The sequence below is a fragment of the Bombus bifarius genome, unplaced genomic scaffold (assembly GCF_011952205.1).
Source record: "Bombus bifarius isolate JDL3187 unplaced genomic scaffold, Bbif_JDL3187 scf7180000008047, whole genome shotgun sequence".
Lineage (NCBI taxonomy): Eukaryota > Metazoa > Arthropoda > Insecta > Hymenoptera > Apidae > Bombus > Bombus bifarius.
The window spans coordinates 2,309,663-2,330,246 of NW_022884413.1; the positions used below are offsets into that span (position 1 = coordinate 2,309,663).

At 39.0% G+C, this 20,584-nt stretch overlaps 2 protein-coding genes and 1 non-coding gene across 4 annotated transcripts in view; 1 reads left to right on the forward strand and 2 right to left on the reverse strand.

The window, feature by feature from the left end:
- LOC117208000 (protein numb) overlaps positions 1-20,584 on the reverse strand; it is a 59,597-nt gene that overhangs the window by 32,724 nt on the left and 6,289 nt on the right. The window contains exon 2 of one of the 2 annotated variants that reach the window (XM_033448791.1): positions 3,301-3,341. The exons of the other annotated variant lie outside the window; for it this stretch is intronic. The gene's annotated coding sequence lies outside the window, so the exon portion shown is untranslated. The remainder of the gene's footprint in view (positions 1-3,300; positions 3,342-20,584) is intronic. 2 annotated transcript variants of the gene reach the window in all.
- On the forward strand, positions 6,208-13,090 carry LOC117207860 (serine-rich adhesin for platelets-like). The gene is made up of 4 exons (XM_033448511.1): positions 6,208-6,255; positions 6,452-6,673; positions 6,976-7,254; positions 7,556-13,090. The coding sequence occupies exons 1-4, from the start codon at positions 6,208-6,210 to the stop codon at positions 12,881-12,883; spliced, it is 5,877 nt and encodes a 1,958-aa protein (XP_033304402.1). The 3' UTR covers positions 12,884-13,090.
- Positions 17,189-17,352, reverse strand: LOC117208007. The gene has a single exon (XR_004487615.1). It is a non-coding gene; the product is annotated as a U1 spliceosomal RNA (small nuclear RNA).

Genomic DNA, 20,584 nt, shown 5'->3' on the forward strand with positions numbered 1-20,584 from the left:
ATCGAAATGTTAAGTAGGAAGCGAGGCACGATTTTTTGAAAACCACTTGTAAAAGAAAAATCCGGATTAATCTGTACGCTGTGATCCGCGACTGAACTCGCAATTCATCGTAAAAACGAAGAAGTCCGGAGGCGAGAAGAAGCGAGTTCACTCGTTACACCGTCACGATCCGTGATTGCGAAGGAGCGCGAGGTAATCGAATCGAATTTAATCGAACCGAATAAATTCGCCCCGTTTATTTGCACGGGGCTCGCGTAAAATGACCCCATCGACGAAAATAACGTTCGAACAGCCTTGATCGGCACGTACAAAAGGTAGCAGGCTAACGCGACTATTTTCGTCGACCTTTTCACGTGCGTACACGCGTTCCAGCACGGTACGATTGCAGCACGGTGTATATCGCGGCGACGTGCGTGAGCACAGGTGCACGAAGAAAGGAGCGGCACCAGAGGCGAAGGAAACGAGAGGACGCTGCCTAGAAGAAGGAGGGAAGAAAAGAAGAAAGCGCACTTGCGGTTGCACGAAGGTGAACTGGCGAGAGGGTTTGCTTTTTCTAGTCGATGTTATAGTACGCGTTCGAGTAAATTAGAGGAAGGGGGAGGGGTTGGCGAGTGAGTGAGAGAGTGAATGAGAGAGAGAAAGAGAGAGAGAGAGAGAGATCACGTATGTAAGAAAGGCACGTGGATAGTTCACGGATGAGCGGGAAAGAACCGATGAAGTACATCAGACGATCCGTAAGAAGAATCGTATTTGAGATAAGAATATAGAGAACGTGGAGCTTGACGCTTTATCGATGATGTGGTTTACTACGTACAGAGTGTTGTTAGGCGTGTATTTTTAGAAAATGGTATCTAAACGGAATGTAAAATATCGGTAGCTTCTTCCGAGTTGTATGTTTTAAGTTAATCGAAGAATAACGATATGAAATTGGGGCAAAATATTTGACAAAATTTGAGAGTACTCGTTCCGTTAGTACGTTTCATTTTACATTATGTACGAGTGTCGTGACAGAGCTAGAACGTTTCTTGTTCTCTTTCGAAGAGTAACGAGTGGATCGACCATGGAAATGGATAAGTAGCAAGCTAACGTCTCGCTTCAGGAACGATTTACGAGAGAACGATTTTATCGCGGAGAAATCACTGACAATGTCTTTACGTAAGTGGAAAGCAGTAAATTGTTTCTTAAATTCGTATTGGAGAATTACAATGAAATTTTCGACGCGTAAAAGGAAACAATCGGAGATTGGATATTGATTTACGGAATAACTTTTTAGAAAACTATCTTTTCGAGAAGGATGTGACAAGTGGCTAAACAGCAGTTTGACGTCGATTTCGATAACATGGAACGACAGATGCTTTTAACGAAGTATATAAATATTTGGTATAAATAAAGTAAAGTAAAAATTGGAAAAATCGCAAACGTTGATTTAAAAAGTAATTTATTAAAGAGCTATAGGTGAAAAAATAAAGAGCAGAGTTTCTGATAGAATGCCGTTTACGCTGGCCGGAAATGAAAAAGAAATATTTTTACAACACGTAACGAACACGATGATATTAAAAGAAAGTAGCTAAATTAGAATTCATATTCGCGAAAGCTGTATTTCGCTAACACAATGTTGAATTCGTATTCACGAAAGCAGCACTTTGCTAACAAGCGTAAATAAACAAATTTTGTATGGTAAATTCACGCGTCATGGAGGTATACAAACGTACGCGAGGTAAAAAAGCTTATTTACGGTGAATATAACGAGTGAAGTTTTGAAAAAAAAAAAAAAAAACAATGATTAGACGCTGCAAATATATCGTATTAATTTCAAAAAGATAAAGTTAAAACCTCGTTTTTTTTCCCCACCCCGAAGAAAAAGATCTATCGAGAAACGATTAGACGTTATCGTTGAGTAGCACGATCGATATCAGTAAGACGAGCATCGTGATAAAATATAATTTTCCATCAAGAAGTCAAACGTTAAACGTCTGGCGAGTATCTTTAAGAAAGTGTCACTCATTCCGAGGCATCGAAATTAAGCGATTACTCGTACTAAGGAGAAAGGTGGTTCGGATAAGAACAATTTTTGTCTATATAATCGCGTATTTCTTCGGTGCGTCGCTATATCCGATATTTGTTAATCGCCCAAATAGAGACGGAGAACGAGAAGCGTTTGTATTTTCCCTTTAGATGTTTTCTTCGTTGCCGCGTTAAAGGCATCGTTGAGTCGCGAAAGGGAATAGCAGTAAAGACGAAAGTGATCGATCCGGAGAGCTCCGTCGTGGAAATCGATCTCAACGCGACTCGTTCAACGGGAAAATTAAAATCAGTTTTCAGCGTAGTGATTTCTATCGTTACCTCGAAATAGTTTCTTCTGCGTTTACGAAATTTTTAATTTCAAGTACGAGACGCGTTTTAAACTTTTACCAGCAGTTCGTAGATTTGATCGTCGGTCGTTCGTCGTGGTGTTGCGCGAAACTGTGACAGCATTAAAAGACAGTGTTCTGCTCGGGATTTCTGTCTCTATCCTTTCGCACGTGCATTTTCCGATACGCCATATGGCCACAGATAAAAACCACATGCCGGTATATTCCCATGAACATCGAGCCGACAGGTACAAAACCTAACATGTGCTGCGATGCGCACTGAGCTTTGATATTCGTTCGATTTCAGCAGTATCTGCTACTAACTATATCATAGATTTATATTGGTAGATTTATTGGAATACGTTAATTTCATTAAATATCTCTTCCTATTCTTCTAAACAGCAAGTAGTTGTATTGAAAATATTTGCCCAGTATTTTCCATGGCCAATCTCGCAATAAATATTTTCATTCCGTTTTTTAAATTCATCTTCGGTTAAATTCGGTTAAATTCAAATTTATTATACGATACGTAGGAAGCACGTGGCATCGATGTTCGTATGTTCAGGAAGCGAATACGAGAACAGATGTTAGAAATCTAGTTTCTCAAAGTGATTTCCTCTAAAAAACAAAAACAGTTTTAAGAACGTGACATATGCGTCCGATTCTATGCTTACGAGGGATGAGATTGTATGGTTCGGTTACGGCTAATGACAAAGCTTACGCTAACTAGGTTTTACAGTAGGTTTTATATTAAATGTCGCATTAGGTTACACTTTAATTGGCATTAGATCTTCCATCGAATGTGATAAAAAACGTGAAAGACGTGTTATACGCAAAGATTGAACATTTATTATGGAAAATATTTCTATATTTTTAAAGTAATTCGCTTTGCACGTTGTATTTTCGTAAACGAACTATCGAATAAAAAAGATTGTATTTAAGCACTCACCGAAAAGTATTTGTATTCGACGCAGATTGAAGAGGATTTATCTGCAACATAAAATATATCGTGTTTGTTTTATAAATTAATTTTAGATCGATTATAACGTTACAGCGATAGTTACATGTAACTTTATAATCGGAATTTTCTTACGAATTGTTACAGTTTTATGAGTAGAGTTAACAACGTGTTTTAACATTTAAAATTTACTTTTCCTTCGAACCCCCTCGATTATCAAGTAACAATATATCATAAACGTGCTCGTTCGCAAAATGAAACACACGTTTATGCTAATTTCCACGTTTAATCAATAAAATAACAAATATTATATCAACTGATAGCATTAAGGAAACATTGCGAAACATTTAATGTAATCAGAATCACGTGATTGTGTAATTTTTATATATGCAAATTTAAGAAATGTCAGTTACGTTGTTCTTTAAATAGAACGTAAAGAAACATGACGATTATTTGGAAATTTTACTAGAAAAAATTCTTTTTACAGATATTCTACATATATTAATAACAAATATATCGAGATAAATATACAGGGTGGTTGGTAACCGGCGGTACAAGCGGAAAGGGGGTGATTCTACGCGAAAAGTCGAAAATATAGAATAAAAATTTTTCGTTCGAGGCTCTGTTTTCGAGAAAATCGACTTTGAATTTTCGCTCGGTACGCGTCCACTTTATCGCGTCTCGTTATAACGGATCTCACTGTAGATCGGAAAAATTAAAAAAAAAAAGAAAAAAAATTCTATTCTATATTTTCGATTTCTTTTTTCGCGTAGAATCACCCCCTTACCCCTTGTACCACCGGTTACCAACCACCCTGTATAAGATTGAGAACAATCGATTAATTTTATTTTTTTTTTTTATTTTATTATTAAAGTAACTTTGATTGTTACGTTTTCATTTAATAGAACTGATTTTCCCAATGTTAAACCCAAAGGACGAAAACTTGACATTTGATGGACTAACGTTTAAACGTTAAGTTCGTTCAAGTTGTACATACGTACGTGACCTGTTCCTGTTTACTCGAAAACTATTCCCACTGCTCGCTTGAACGAATACAAACATTAACTGATACATTTACGTATATTTCTATCAAATATTGGATTATTGATCGAGCAAACAAATTCACGCAAAGAAAAATACGTATATTAGGTTAATCGAAACATTCCGTCTCTTCTCTCTTTATCTTTTTCGAAGTGATAAAATCATTAATTTGAAATATTTTCTATAAATTGATCTGTAACGTACGAGGAACGTAAGAGAGTCGAACAGTTCGTGCTCTTGTATTATATCGTTTCATAAATTTTGTCGCATTTTCGTTTGAAAAATCGTTGATTCGATGTTACAAGCGAGGAGGATTAATTTTCGTATTTAGGCTGTTTATCGTTTAAAGCCTCTGTACCGCAAACGCTTGTAATTTTTACAGAAATAGAAGAAAGATAAGTGGCACAGAATGAAATTGACATCCTTCTTGGGCAAAAAATTACTTTGTATTTTACATCATTTGGTTTTTCTTCTTCGGCATTTACGTCACTTGTCGCATCTAAATTGTACGATCGACCGAGGCAAGATACTCGTACAGGGGAAAATCGGTCGATAGCTGAGACGAGAAGAATCGTCGATTCATTATATTACAAAGGAATCCCCAAGCTACTTGGTTACGTCTACGCGCCCCATAAAAATGTGCACGGTGCTTTACATCGAGTGAAACGGTTCCCACGACACCCTGCGCGTCGTACTCTATGGGAACGTTTTATTGGGGTGAAATTTTACGTGTCTGCAGCTACTCGTGTACGCACTCATACGATCAAACATGTCGCTCGTAGAAAGTCGATCGTAACGGCGAAACGTTCGATCCTAACATGTAGATGTTGCTTGCAACAAAAGGTAGTTTCGTATTAGACATTTAATGGAAGGTTAATCGAAGAAATCGCCTTTGTGCTGCCTCGATTCGCTGAATTAATTGATATATAAAATTGCAATTCTATTTTCTATTTGGTAACTATACTTTGCTACGTATGTTAGACCGTGCTACGACATTTGCGACAAAGATACGTAAAGTATACCCGAGGAAAAGAAATATAAAAATGAATGTTAGTAACGTAAATAGTAAAATACGGAAGATACAAAACGATTCGATACTTAAATCGTTACTCGAATTACGATGCTACGAAAACGCCTCCTCTACCGATCAATGCCATTTAAACAGTATTCCGTAACGTCAAGCAAATATCAAATTTTCCAAAGTTACTCCTTCTTTCCTTTTCTAACAATCTTCAATTTCTTTCTCGATAAATCTTTATTCAAATAAATCTGTTTAAATAAATTTGCACAATACGAAGCGAACAACGCGTTATCAGAAACGCTATACGAGCAGATTACAAAAGATCTCCGCTAACAGGGATATAAATTTTAATACGAGAAATTATTTAAATCATATATTTCGACGCTACATAAAATCGCGTAATCATTTGACCAATCTCTGACAAAATAAAGCGAAATTGTACAATATTATTTGCACAAATTGCAGCTCTAAACGGCAAAAAAATATTTTGACAAAAATGTCAAATTGCTGGATCGAATGTTTCCAATCATATATAAATAACCGCAGTACCTTTCTTTATCAAAAGATTAAAGGAGAAAATGAAACGTGTACGTTACGTTCGATCAATTTGATTATATATAGCGTAGTTGACATAAAAGTTAAATTATTCGTCGATAATATGTCAATTACATGTCGTATCATTTTAATTAGCTATGTTTGTACATTGACACAAGTGTCGAAAGCTACGTGTGTTTTTTGACGGATAAATTATTTTTTACGAACTCTACAGCTTATATAAATGAGAAACGCAATATCTTGGCATTGTCTCAAATTCGTCGTGTTTGAAGGGGTCAAAAATGGTGAAATTCGCAATTGTACTCTGTTTCTTCGTTATAGCTGCGTATGTAAGTGAATTTTTCTCAAGTTCCGAGTTAACTCGGAATCTCTTTCCTTTTTGCTAATATTTTTCAAAATAATTTGATCTTTCCTTCTTATTTACATCTTACATGACGTTTCTAAAAACGAGTTACCTACGGATAGACATTTCCGCGCGACGACACCACCTAACTTATCAAAAAATCTATTTTTGTTTTATTTTAGGGTAGTGCCTTTCCTGGGTTACCAGGATTCCTCGATCCAGCGAGCAGAGTACATAAACACGAAGAAAAAGTTACGGTAAAAATAAAAGGCATCGTTCAAGACGCAAAGGTAGTCTTAAAGCATCATAAAGAGGAAGCTAATTTTTATCTGAAGCAAATAAGGGAAAACAGCAAAGAAATAAAGAGGAATGCGAAATATAAAGTCAATGACATATTGAAGGATGTAAGTGTGTAATATTGTATATTCCTAGCAGTAATCATTTCAAGATTTGAAAAATACATTTAAGTCATTCCACGAGTAATACATATGGGTAATTGGATATTACGATTCAAATATATACAGGGTGCCTCACACAACTAGAACAAACTATAGCTTCGAAATGGAAAAAATAGAAAAAGATAGATATATGTGTGCTATGTTACATAATATATTATATTATATTATATATGTACATATGTAATGAATAATTAAATTATGACACAAGTTTCTCTGTGTTACAATGTCTTTTCGCTTTGTGCATCTAGGTGGCACATGAAATGAAAATTTTAAAAAAAAAAGCACATAGAAATAATAACGACCAGTGCACAGCTATCGCAAAGGACTTGAAGAAAATACGTGACAAGATCTTAAATTCGGTTAATAAATGTGTTTCAAACTATATGGATGAAGCGATAGAAGTGGAAGAGAAAATAGTTCGAGCTTCTGAAAACTTCCAGACTAAGACTGAAGCTGTTGTTGACGAAACTGCACAATGTGTCGTATCCAACGTACATCTCATTGATGCAATTGCATGTTTAGATAACGTAAGTACTTAACCCGTTTCTACAATAAATAATACCGTTTCTGGAATAAAAAGTAAAATTATACACAAATATATTTTATTCAGAATAAACGACAAATATTTTTAACCTAGTAATGCGTAAAACGACATACAAAAATATATACTATATACAGATATTATCTATAAATAATATTCTATAGTTTAAATGAACGACATTTAATTCCTCGTAACAATCATAAAAATGATCACAATTAGCAAGATATTAAAACCACTACAAATTAATATAATAGAAATTTTATTTTTATCCCATACAACCATAATAGGGACTGAGGAAAGTAACGAAACTTTCGAACACGGATCTTCCGAAGATTACAAAAGAAGCCACCCAACAGATTAAACATATGTCAAAATTGAAACATACACTATCAGACTGCAATGTAACAAAGCTTCAACTATCTCTTTTTGAAAAACTTGAAAAAATCCTCAAAAAGATTAAAAAATGCAACAATGTAGAGCCTCAAACTTCGACAACACAACGCTCGACACCATCACATGGTACACGCGCACCGCACACATCAGACAAAACAACTGTAACTACGAAAGTACCAACTAGTAGTACCACCCAAGAATCGACTTCCAGGAACACAAAAAAACCAGCTAGTAGTGCAACTGAAAAATCAACCTCAAGCACTACAGAAGGGTCAGCTAGCAGCACTACTCAAAAATCTACCACAGGTAGCACAGAAGGACCAGCAAGCAGCACTGGCCAAGAATCTACCGTAAGCAGCACAGAAGGACCAACAAGTAGCACTACCCAAGAATCCAGCTCAAGCAGCACAGGAGGTCCAAGTACTACTAGTACAAAGGAATCATCCTCAACCAGTACAGAAGAAACCGCTAGTAGCACTACCCAAGGATCCAGCTCAAGCAGCACAGAAGCTCCACGTACTACTAGCACAAAGGTATCATCCTCAGACACCACCGAAGGACCAGCTATTAGCACTACTCCAGACTCCAGTTCAAGCACCACAGAAGGACCAGCAAGTAGAACTACCCAAGAATCCAGCTCAAGCAGCACAGAAGGACCAGCAAGTAGCACTACCCAAGAATCCAGCTCAAGCAACACAGGAGGTCCAAGTACAACTAGTACAAAGGAATCATCCTCCAGCAGCACAGAACAACCTGCTATTAGCACTACCCTAGACCCCAGTTCTAGCGCCACAGAAGGACCTGTAAGTAGAACTACCCAAGAATCCAGCTCAAGCAGCACAGAAGGACCAGCAAGTAGAACTACCCAAGAATCCAGCTCAAGCAGCACGGAAGCTCCAAGTATAACTAGTACAAAGGAATCATCCTCCAGTAGCACAGAACAACCTGCTATTAGCACTATCCCACAATCGAGTTCTAGCACCACAGAAGGACCAGTTCTTACCAGTACCCAAGAATCTAGCTCAAGCAGCACAGAAGGATCAGCAAGTAGCACTACCCAGGACTCCAGCTCAAGCAGCACAGAAGGTCCAAGTCCTACCAGTACAAAGGAATCATCTTCCAGCAGCACAGAACAACCTGCTATTAGCACTACCCCAGAATCGAGACCTAGCACCACAGAAGGACCAACTGTTGCCACTACCCAAGAATCTAGCTCAAGCAGCACAGGAGGGCCAGCGAGTAGCAGTTCCCAAGAATCCAGCTCAAGCAGCACGGAAACTCCAAGTACCACTAGCACAAAGGGATCATCCTCAGACACCACAGAAGGACCAGCTATTAGCACCACTCCAGACTCCAGTTCTAGCGCCACAGAAGGACCTACAAGTAGCACTAGCCAACAATCTACCGTAAGCAGCACAGAAGTACCAGCAAGTAAAACTACTGAAGAATCCAGCTCAAGCAGCACGGAAGCTCCAAGTACTACTAGTACAAAGGAATCATCCTCAGACACGACAGAAGGACCAGCAAGTAGCACTACCCAAGAATCCAGCTCAAGCAACACAGAAGGTCCAAGTACAACTAGTACAAAGGAATCATCCTCCAGCAGCACAGAACAACCTGCTATTGGCACTACGCCAGAATCGAGACCTAGTACCACAGAAGGTCCAACTGTTGCCACTACCCAAGAATCTAGCTCAAGCAGCACAGGAGGACCAGCGAGTAGCACTACCCAAGAATCCAGCTCAAGCAGCACAGAAGGTCCAAGCACTACGAGTACAAAGGAATCATCCTCCAGCAGCACAGAACAACCTACGATTAGCACTACCCAAGAATCCAGCTCAAGCAGCACAGAAGCTCCAAATACTACTAGCACAAAGGAATCATCCTCCAGCAGCACAGAACAACCTGCTATTAGCACTATCCCACAATCGAGTTCTAGCACCACAGAAGCACCTGTAAGTAGAACTACCCAAGAATCCAGCTCAAGCAGCACAGAAGGACCAGCAAGTAGGACTACCCAAGAATCCAGTTCAAGCAGCACGGAAGCTCCAAGTACCACTAGCACAAGGGAATCATCCTCAGGCACCACAGAAGGACCAGCTATTAGCACCACCCAAGACTCCAGTTCTAGCGCCACAGAAGGACCTGCAAGTAGCACTAGCCAACAATCTACCGTAAGCAGCACAGAACAACCAACGATTAGCACTACCCAAGAATCCAGCTCAAGGAGCACGGAAGCACCAAGTACTACTAGCACAAAGGGATCATCTTCAGACACCACAGAAGGACCAGCTATTAGCACTACCCCAGACTCCAGTTCTAGCGCCACAGAAGGACCTGTAAGTAGAAGTACCCAAGAATCCAGCTCAAGCAGCACAGAAGGGCAAGCAAGTAGAACTACCCAAGAATCCAGCTCAAGCAGCACAGAAGCTCCAAGTACTACTAGTACAAAGGAATCATCCTCAGACACGACAGAAGGATCAGCAAGTAGCACTACCCAAGAATCCAGCTCAAGCAACACAGAAGGTCCAAGTACAAATAGTACAAAGGAATCATCCTCCAGCAGCACAGAACAACCTGCTATTAGCACTACCCCAGAATCGAGACCTAGCACCACAGAAGGACCAACTGTTGCCACTACCCAAGAATCTAGCTCAAGCAGCACAGGAGGACCAGCGAGTAGCACTACCCAAGAATCTAGCTCAAGCAGCACAGAAGGTCCAAGCACTACGAGTACAAAGGAATCATCCTCCAGCAGCACAGAACAGCCTGCTATTAGCACTATTCCACAATCGAGTTCTAGCACCACAGAAGGCCCAGTTCTTACCAGTACCCAAGAATCTAGTTCAAGCAGCACAGAAGGATCAACAAGTAGCTCTACCCAGGACTCCAGCTCAAGCAGCACAGAAGGTCCAAGTCCTACTAGTACAAAGGGATCATCCTCAGACACCACAGAAGGACCAGTTATTAGCACCACCCCAGACTCCAGTTCTAGCGCCACAGAAGGACCTACAAGTAGCACTAGCCAACAATCTACCGTAAGCAGCACAGAAGCACCAGCAAGTAAAACTACTGAAGAATCCAGCTCAAGCAGCACGGAAGCTCCAAGTACTACTAGTACAAAGGAATCATCCTCAGACACCACAGAAGGACCAGCAAGTAGCACTACCCAAGAATCCAGCTCAAGCAACACAGAAGGTCCAAGTACAACTAGTACAAAGGAATCATCCTCCAGCAGCACAGAACAACCTGCTATTAGCACTACCCCAGAATCGAGACCTAGCACCACAGAAGGACCAACTGTTGCCACTACCCAAGAATCTAGCTCAAGCAGCACAGGAGGACCAGCGAGTAGCACTACCCAAGAATCTAGCTCAAGCAGCACAGAAGGTCCAAGCACTACGAGTACAAAGGAATCATCCTCCAGCAGCACAGAACAACCTGCTATTAGCACTATTCCACAATCGAGTTCTAGCACCACAGAAGGCCCAGTTCTTACCAGTACCCAAGAATCTAGTTCAAGCAGCACAGAAGGATCAACAAGTAGCTCTACCCAGGACTCCAGCTCAAGCAGCACAGAAGGTCCAAGTCCTACTAGTACAAAGGGATCATCCTCAGACACCACAGAAGGACCAGTTATTAGCACCACCCCAGACTCCAGTTCTAGCGCCACAGAAGGACCTACAAGTAGCACTAGCCAACAATCTACCGTAAGCAGCACAGAAGCACCAGCAAGTAGAACTACTGAAGAATCCAGCTCAAGCAGCACGGAAGCTCCAAGTACAACTAGTACAAAGGAATCATCCTCCAGCAGCACAGAACAACCTGCTATTAGCACTACCCCAGAATCGGGACCTAGCACCACAGAAGGACCAACTGTTGCCACTACCCAAGAATCTAGCTCAAGCAGCACAGGAGGGCCAGCGAGTAGCAGTACCCAAGAATCCAGCTCAAGCAGCACGGAAACTCCAAGTACCACTAGCACAAAGGGATCATCCTCAGACACCACAGAAGGACCAGCTATTAGCACTACTCCAGATTCCAGTTCTAGCGCCACAGAGGGGCCTGCCGGTAGCACTAGCCAAGAATCTACCGTAAGCAGCACAGAAGGACCAGCAAGTAGAACTACTCAAGAATCCAGCTCAAGCAGCACAGAAGCTCCAAGTACTACTAATACAAAGGAATCATCCTCAGTCACCACAGAAGGACCAGCAAGTAGCAGTAGCCAAGAATCCAGCTCAAGCAGCACGGAAGCTCCAAGTACCACTAGCACAAAGGGATTATCCTCAGACACCACAGAAGGACCAGCTATTAGCACCACCCCAGACTCCAGTTCTAGCGCCACAGAAGGACCTGCAAGTAGCACTAGCCAACAATCTACCGTAAGCAGCACAGAAGCACCAGCAAGTAGAACTACTGAAGAATCCAGCTCAAGCAGCACGGAAGCTCCAAGTACTACTAGTACAAAGGAATCATCCTCAGACACGACAGAAGGACCAGCAAGTAGCACTATCCAAGAATCCAGCTCAAGCAACACAGAAGGTCCAAGTACAACTAGTACAAAGGAATCATCCTCCAGCAGCACAGAACAACCTGCTATTAGCACTACCCCAGAATCGGGACCTAGCACCACAGAAGGACCAACTGTTGCCACTACCCAAGAATCTAGCTCAAGCAGCACAGGAGGACCAGCGAGTAGCAGTACCCAAGAATCCAGCTCAAGCAGCACGGAAACTCCAAGTACCACTAGCACAAAGGGATCATCCTCAGACACCACAGAAGGACCAGCTATTAGCACTACTCCAGATTCCAGTTCTAGCGCCACAGAGGGGCCTGCCGGTAGCACTAGCCAAGAATCTACCGTAAGCAGCACAGAAGGACCTGCAAGTAGAACTACCCAAGAATCCAGCTCAAGCAGCACAGAAGGACCAGCAAGTAGAACTACTCAAGAATCTACTTCAAGTAGTACTGAAGGACCAGCAAATAGCACTACAAAATCCACAACATCTAGCGGTTGTTCATGCGCTACTGCCGAACCTAGTACTACTGAATCACCGCAGGATATGTGGTATGCATCTTTAATGCGCTGTCTAAGAAAGCATAATTTTGATGCAATTTCAATTGTCAATGGGCGCGAGATAATTTTCATCTTAGAACAATGTCTATTTAACGTTGGTCCACTGAGTCAGTTATTAGCGAAAGGCTCGAACGAGGTATCATAATTTTCATAATTATGATAGTGAACAAATGAGAATTTGTAATTTATATACAAGCCAGGGACAATGTTGCTACAACGAGCATTGAAGGAAATATCAATTTATTCCTAACTGAAGTCAATGGAAGAATCGAAGTTTGCACAATAATTTCTAAAATATATTAGGTTAGTCCATAAATTGGTTTCTTCCTCTGTACTATAATCGTTAATAAAAAAGAAGATATGATACAATTTTTCTTATACAAGATACTTTTTCTGGTTATTTGAAACCGTTTTCCTTAACACATAGGCTGTATAATATTAATAGTGCAACAAACAACTATGGTAAAAAGGACTTTAAATTTACTTGTTTATTTACCATTTAATTTTGTTTACTGTTATCCATAATCTAATAATAATTTTTTTCTAATGCATCATTCTTTATCATTTTTATCCGGTTGAATAAACTACAGAATGCGATATTGAAAAGATGACACTACGCTTCAGCCAAATATTTGTCAAATTGGGAATCACTATTATATTGCGTTAGCAAAACTTAGGGAATCCTAATATTTTAATAATGTTTATGCACTCTACTTCAATTAATATTTATAATATCGGAACCATTATCTAGAATCTACTTACGTATTCTAAATTTCTACAGTATCAATGAATCCGTATAAAATCCATATAGATAATAATCAATCTAAATGGTAAAAGAATGCATATCTTTCTATAATGGATTGCACATATAATGTGTATCTAAATAATAGAATGTATTAGCCTCGAATATATGTACATATTGTTTGCGACATGTTATTACGCCTAACTATTGTCAAACGTGTTTGCATGCCGTTGCTTTGTAGCTATCGGTTGCCTACATTACGGCGCCTACAGTCAACTTCGCTTAATCATGAAACAAGATTGGAAGTTCAGTTTGATAAACGAAGCAATAAGCGTAACGGTTCTTTTTCTTTTGTAAATTATTTTATATAACAACAAAATGTTAACAAAACTTGAAAAATTAAATTACAAGTTATCAAAATGAATAAATTCTCTTGTACAATAGTAATAAATGTGGTAAAACGCGTAAATTTCATGAATTATAGGCTCTTGATCGCCTTATTTCATGTAATATTAGAGAAATATCGAATAACCTTTATATTTAACTATGTATTAGTATTCTTTACTTCCTATAAATCTACCTACATCGATACGTTCGTTTTGTGGCTGCTTCATCCTCGCGTTCTGAAGAATCTCATAGGACAAATAATTGAGATAAGACCAAAACGAATGAGTAACTCGTTCGTTAACAAAAGTCTGGATCGTTTCGTCTGCTTACGTTGGTCCGATTGTTGCGGTAGACTCGTTTCCCCGATCATAAGCCACGATTCTCAAGGGAAAAGTGCTTCACGCCAGGAAAGGGAAATAAGTGGCACGCGAGACGACCAGCCACGTCCTTCACGGCTCTTCCAAAGGCATCGTTGTATTTTTTCCAGCAAGCAATGGGAAACAGTCACCGTAGCATCCTCCAACAGTCGCAAAGGGAGGAGGAAGAGACGAATAACGCGAAAGGTGATTCGATAGAAACGTTTCGTTCGAAGTTATTTCAGCGTTATTTGTTGAAACGTCTGACGAGTAAAATGTTGAAATTACTTTGGAATTGTTTTTTATTTCATAAATCTTTAATACATATCTCTACCGTGAATTTATATCCGAATAAAATTCCGTTAAAAGATCATATATTTGGCATACAAAGTAGCACTCATTCCGTGAATTTATGTGATCCATCGTATAAATATTATCAAAATAATTGTTTAACGATTTTAATTAGAAATTGTCGGTTGCTTGCGATGAACAGCAAAAATCAAATAGTTTGAATAATTGAAGAATGACGACGGATAAGCAAATTTATATTATAATAGTTTTTGTAGTATATACAGGGTGGTTGGTAACTGGTGGTAAGCGGAAAGGGGGTGATTCTACGCGAAAAAACAAGTCGAAAATATAGAATAACAATTTTTTTTTTTAATTTTTCCATCGAGACAACGATCTACAGTGAGATCAGTTATAACGAGACGCGATAAAATTCAAAGTCGATTTTCTCGAAAACAAAGCCTCGAACGAAAAATTTGTATTCTATATTTTCGACTTCTTTTTTCGCGTAGAATCACCCCCTCTCCGCTTGTACCATCAGTTGCCAACCACCTTGTATATTCCATTGAAATTATTTTCATACAAGTATTTCTGCATTTACAACAGAGTGTAAAAATCCTGCACGACAGATAGCGTGACATTCGCAGGAAATTATAGAGCTTAAAAAAACGAGTGAAAAGATAAAATTCCAAGAACCGTGATGAAAAATACATACCGTGGAAATCGAAGAATGAAATTGCTTTCGACACAAAAAAAGGTACATATTTCAATGAAAGGACTCGCAGCCTGTTCGCCATGCCTTTATTTCATCGTCAGTGTTGGGTTTGCGTGATAAAGATCAAGGATAAATGCAAAAGTCCTCTTCCAATAATTTCATTAAATCGTATTCTAAATTCTGTCGAATGTCTGTAAACGGTCGTAAAATTTACCTCTCAACGGAACATTATATAATAAAATAATCACATCGTTTCGAAACCTTATATATGTATATTATACTGATATGATATATTATACTTACCATACATTAAAAACTATGAAATGTTTTGATAATTAAAATAACAATTTTTTTTATTACAACGAAGCACGTACAAAGAGTGCTATTGGAAAGCACTTTAATAAGAAGCACACCTTTTTATCATTAAGTAGGCATTACCTTTTGAGATACTAAGAAAATCGAGGGAAAGATATGTCAAGGGTAACTTAACGCTCTCTATTGTCACGGTATCGAAGAAAATTCCGTGGGATGTAAAAAATGCTTTCGCGCGTTATATTCTTTGTGTCACCAGAATCTACGGAACTTTACTGCCTTCCAGAGAAAAATGTCTAGAACAAACTAAAAATAATATTCTTTCCAAGCTTAATACATAAAGTAGCATCTTATAAACGGACTACAGTGGGGACGCGTATCAAGTTGTATAATAAATAATGCTACCCAATCGTTTTAAAATCGTAAAACGTTCGATCGCGAAATTTAAACGATAAACTATGTAAATGGCGAAGACTTGACATTGTTTGAGACGTCACGGAATAAATAATAATCTAGGACTTATTATTTATTATTCGTATTTATTATTTCGTAGCTTGCTTATGGTTCTGTATTTCCAACAATTTCTCGGTAATATCAGTAAACGTTACATAGGCACGTAAACGCGAAACCGCAAGATACGCGAGACACGTTCTAGTCTAAGCATAAATAAAGTAACGAATTGTTCCTTTTTTCGAAGACAGCGGTGTTTCAAATTGAAATAACTTTACAATACGAAAGGGAAAGAACACGGCAATAATATTTCACTACCATCGTCTTTTAAGCTTTTAAATTTTACCAAAATAGAATTCTGCGACGAAACTCGGTATCTTTTTGCCATTTGACAGTATCTTAAGATTCGTCAGGGTCACATCTGGCGACCGGTACGAGCTTCCATTACGTAAAATTTGCAAGTTTCGATAGAAGCATAAAGTGTTCACGCAAGAGAATGATCGATATGTTTCGCTTTCATAAACCGAGGCACGCGAACGAAATAATTTTCAGAGAATAAGAAATTAGGACATTGTTAAATTTTTACGCCAAGACGTTCCGTTTATGAGATATCTTTGTCTCTCGACCGATACAAAGATAAAAGTTTAAGAATAAAGCGAAAGAAGGAAAAATAGAACTTTAGAAATAAAAAAGAACATAGTTATATTCTTAACTCTTATCGTTTGTCGCGCTTGCCGCGTTTATCGTCATACATCCTCTAACAAGAAACCACTGTTTCAGCAACGAACAACTCTGTCTATCGACGAGGTAGAGGCGCGTACGTGAATTTTATTGTTTCCCGTGTGTATACATTTTTCACCGAATTCGCACGAGTCGAAGACACGTCTATTATTCTTTCTTGAAAATGTGTCAGGAACTCGAGACAGATATATCTTTCCGTCGAAAGAGTAAGACTATTTCGCTATTTCATCCGACAAACTCGAAATAGAAGAAATATCAAAGCCGAGAGGAATATTTTCGCACGTTTTACACGACGGAAAAGTTTGTAACGAGGAGAAAATATTCGTGGTATTATGTATCGAAGATCGGTACACGTTTCAACTGCTAAACGCAAACAAAAACGATCGTCGCGGTCGAGAAATATTTTTCTCTCGTTAAATAAAAAATAGAAAGGGAACTTTTACATTTCGATTTCGTGAATCCGGGACAGCGCGAACGCAGGTCCCGACTACCAAAAATTGTGCGCTCGACATACCCACATTAGGAGTATTCGCAAGGTTCAGCTCTACCCAAGTGCAATGGAGGAGCCTCGCCCAGAAGGAACCGCCTTCGTGATCACGGTATCCTCCGCGCCAAGTAAGTTATAATTCAATACCATTGGCGAGAAATTTTATCGGCTCCGCTATCCTTTCGCGCTCGCGAGAAATTCTATAGAAAACGAATGTCATCTAGTGGACAACAGCCGATCGTGATCGGATCGTTTTCAGAAATGGCCGACGCTCGCGAATCTTTGTTCGCTATATCCATTGATTTTTATTTCCAACGATATCGTTTATATATCTCTTCTATACGACGTATCTAGCATCATGAACGAGGCGCAAAATGGGGATCTATCATCTTATAATACTTCGTGTTATATAAACTGAAATACCGATCGCGCAAAAAGAAGAAAACGTTTCGGTTTGCTACGATTTCGATCTATTTGTAAGATTAAAACAAATCTCACGATCTAATTTTAGGAAGTACCTACAGCGGATCCGATTCATCGGTCGATCGGAATCCAAATTTAGTAGAGTTAGTTCGGTAGAGTTTAGCGGTGATAGTCGTGGAACAAAATGTATTTTCTACCGCGTTTACGAGGAAACGTAAGGTTCCGCGAAAATATACATTTGCATAAATATCCGCCAACTATTTATTATTATTATTATTATTAGATATATTTATTAGATTTATCATCGCCGTTATCGAAGAAAATATCCAACGCGGTTGACACGCACGAGATCTATCTTGCGCGCGCCTTAATTGCCATCGATAAATAAACAGGTGACCTCCTGTAGCGAGTAGTCTCGTTAAAACAGTATCGGGGGAGAGAAGCGAGCGATGGAAAAGAAAAATACGACGCACGGTAAATATTTATGGGTCCATTGGCTCTTTTATAGACCCGAGCGTTTTATTTGTGTATCCATCGTATGACAAAGACGTATCCAAAGACAAGATCCATCGTATCAAGGCGTTGCGTTGGTAATACGCAAGGTTTCGATGGTATTAAAAAAAGAACCCGTGTCAAGGCTCGATCAATGTTGCTACCTTGATGGAACGCTTTCATCTGTATTTAACCCACAAGAAAGAAAAAAAGACATAGAAAGATAATTTTGTTTAAAAATCATGGAAAGTGAGTATAATTTTTGCCCCGTTTTTTTTCTTTTTTTTTCATAACGGCGAGACGTAAGGCGAAGTCTTTGCTCTTGGAAGCGGCGCGCAACAGTGTCGTCGTCTGTCAGTATCTTTGTACGTTCATCGTGGATCAGATACGGGCTTTTATATCCCATACTGCTATATTTTCCGAACCCATTTAGAAAGATGGAGCGTAGCTAGCCATCTGTATCTGATTCTTTAGATATACGCAAAAATTATCTTTCTTTTTGTAGAATAAATTCTCCGAATAAGCTATTTATGATCCAATTCCCCGTGTTTGGCCCTTCCACATCGGTGACCCGAAAATCCTGTTACCAGAAACGTTTTATCTCCCTTTTACTGCAGCTAATCGACGTTTTAATATATTTCACGTACTGCTATTTTAAGCCACTGAAACTATTCGGTGCTAACTATCAAGTCCGACGACAACCTTTTGTTTACCAATCGTTAACGTCATACACGTAGCAACTTGTAACGTGCAATCGACGAAGCAAATCTTCGCAAAGGAGAATTCCATCGACGAACTCGACTTTCTGGTCATCTCAATCAGCCGATCTTATTACGTACATTGTAGGCGAGACGTGTATCGCGGCTATAAGTTTTGGCGAAAGAACGACGCAACTAACGAAAGTCAATTTTTGCACGTTTAGATAGTTCAGGTATATAATAAATTTCAGTTGGAAACGTTTGGCAATCCATCGTGTATATCGGGGTAATAGAACTTGTCGAGAGAGAACTTTTTTACGTAATAGCACGTTTAGAGCCAAGGAGGTCGCTACTTCACCGAGTATTTTTATGCGATTCACCCACTTCTTTTTTTTTCAAAGGACACGAAACACGTTATACGACCTCGTTCTTTCTTCGATTCTCTTTTTTTTTTTTTTTTGTTTCATGAAATTTACAATGTCGATGAATAATCGGGTTCGCTATGGAGCCTTCGCATGTTTGTTTTGGCAAGGAACTTTACGCGTGTGACCTGCTTTTCAAATTGTACGATATGGACGTAATTGGATTTTCATTTTCGCGAGGGATTAAGTTCGATTTACATATTTAACGTTCCATTTTTATGGAATAAAGTTAGAACGTTAACGTTAAGCAAACTATATCGTTCTAATTTCAAACTAATATATTTTTGTACGCTTCGTTTCGAAGAGGGAAAAAATGTTTAAAAACTAATCTTTTCGATTTGCGATCGAACGTGGCTCGAACGACACGATTGCACGGTATCGACTTTACGTGAAAGGCAGAGTTGTCGTTGGTGGAGGTTGCTTAGAAGAGGACGACAGACCGTCACCCACGTAGCTCGGTTTTCGTCACGCTCTTACGGTTACGCGGCAATGCGAGAACACGTTTCGTAACGTAAACACGCAGTCGGTAGGCTGTATACCGTATCCGGAGCGATGCTCTTTCAAGAAGCCCGTTACTTCGTCGAATTTAACCGGCCATCGTTACTCTGTCCGATGGCAAAACGCAAGAGGACGAAGCCGTTCAAATTAACCAACAGTGAGCGACAGTCGATCGTGGAATCGAGACGCGTTGCATTTCTCTTCTATCCTTTCTACCTTCTTTCACGCTTAAGAACTCTATTTTTCGACGCGATCCTTCGTTACATTCTACTTCATATTATTGGGTTGTCCGAAAAGTTTCTTTCGTTTTATAAGGAAATAATAGGCGCACAATGTTTTTTCTTTTATATTAGTTTATTGAATTATGCACGAACACAATAATAGAAATAGAACGAAATAGATCATATCTAATTCGATAAAATAATATAAAACAGAAATTGTTGTTCGTCTGTTATCACCTTATGAAACGAAAGAAACTTTTCGAACAACCTAATATGTAGCTACAGTCGATACTATAACTTTGTACGCGGTTAAGTTTCATTGTTTCGCTTTTTTTTCTCATCGGTTCAGTACATTTCCGGCTTTGAACGCCGAATGTCTTTTTATAAGTTTGATAAAATGTTACGGAGATACGCGAATCGAAGCAAATTTAATCTTACGTAGATACATTTAGTTACGTAATAAAATAGTACGACTTTAAGAATATCATTAGCGGAGAAAAAGTTCGCTTTCGTAAAAATACACAGAATAATGGATCGATTTAAATGCAAGAGATCACCATCTAATGTAAATTCAAAAGCAAGTATACTAGAGCCAGATATATGTACTTCAGCGA

Coding starts and splice junctions, on each gene's coding strand:
- LOC117207860 (XM_033448511.1), top strand. CDS start 6,208: ATGGTGAAATTCGCAATTGTACTCTGTTTCTTCGTTATAGCTGCGTAT. Junction 6,256..6,451: donor TCTTCGTTATAGCTGCGTAT/GTAAGTGAATTT, acceptor GTTTTATTTTAG/GGTAGTGCCTTTCCTGGGTT. Junction 7,255..7,555: donor CAATTGCATGTTTAGATAAC/GTAAGTACTTAA, acceptor CAACCATAATAG/GGACTGAGGAAAGTAACGAA.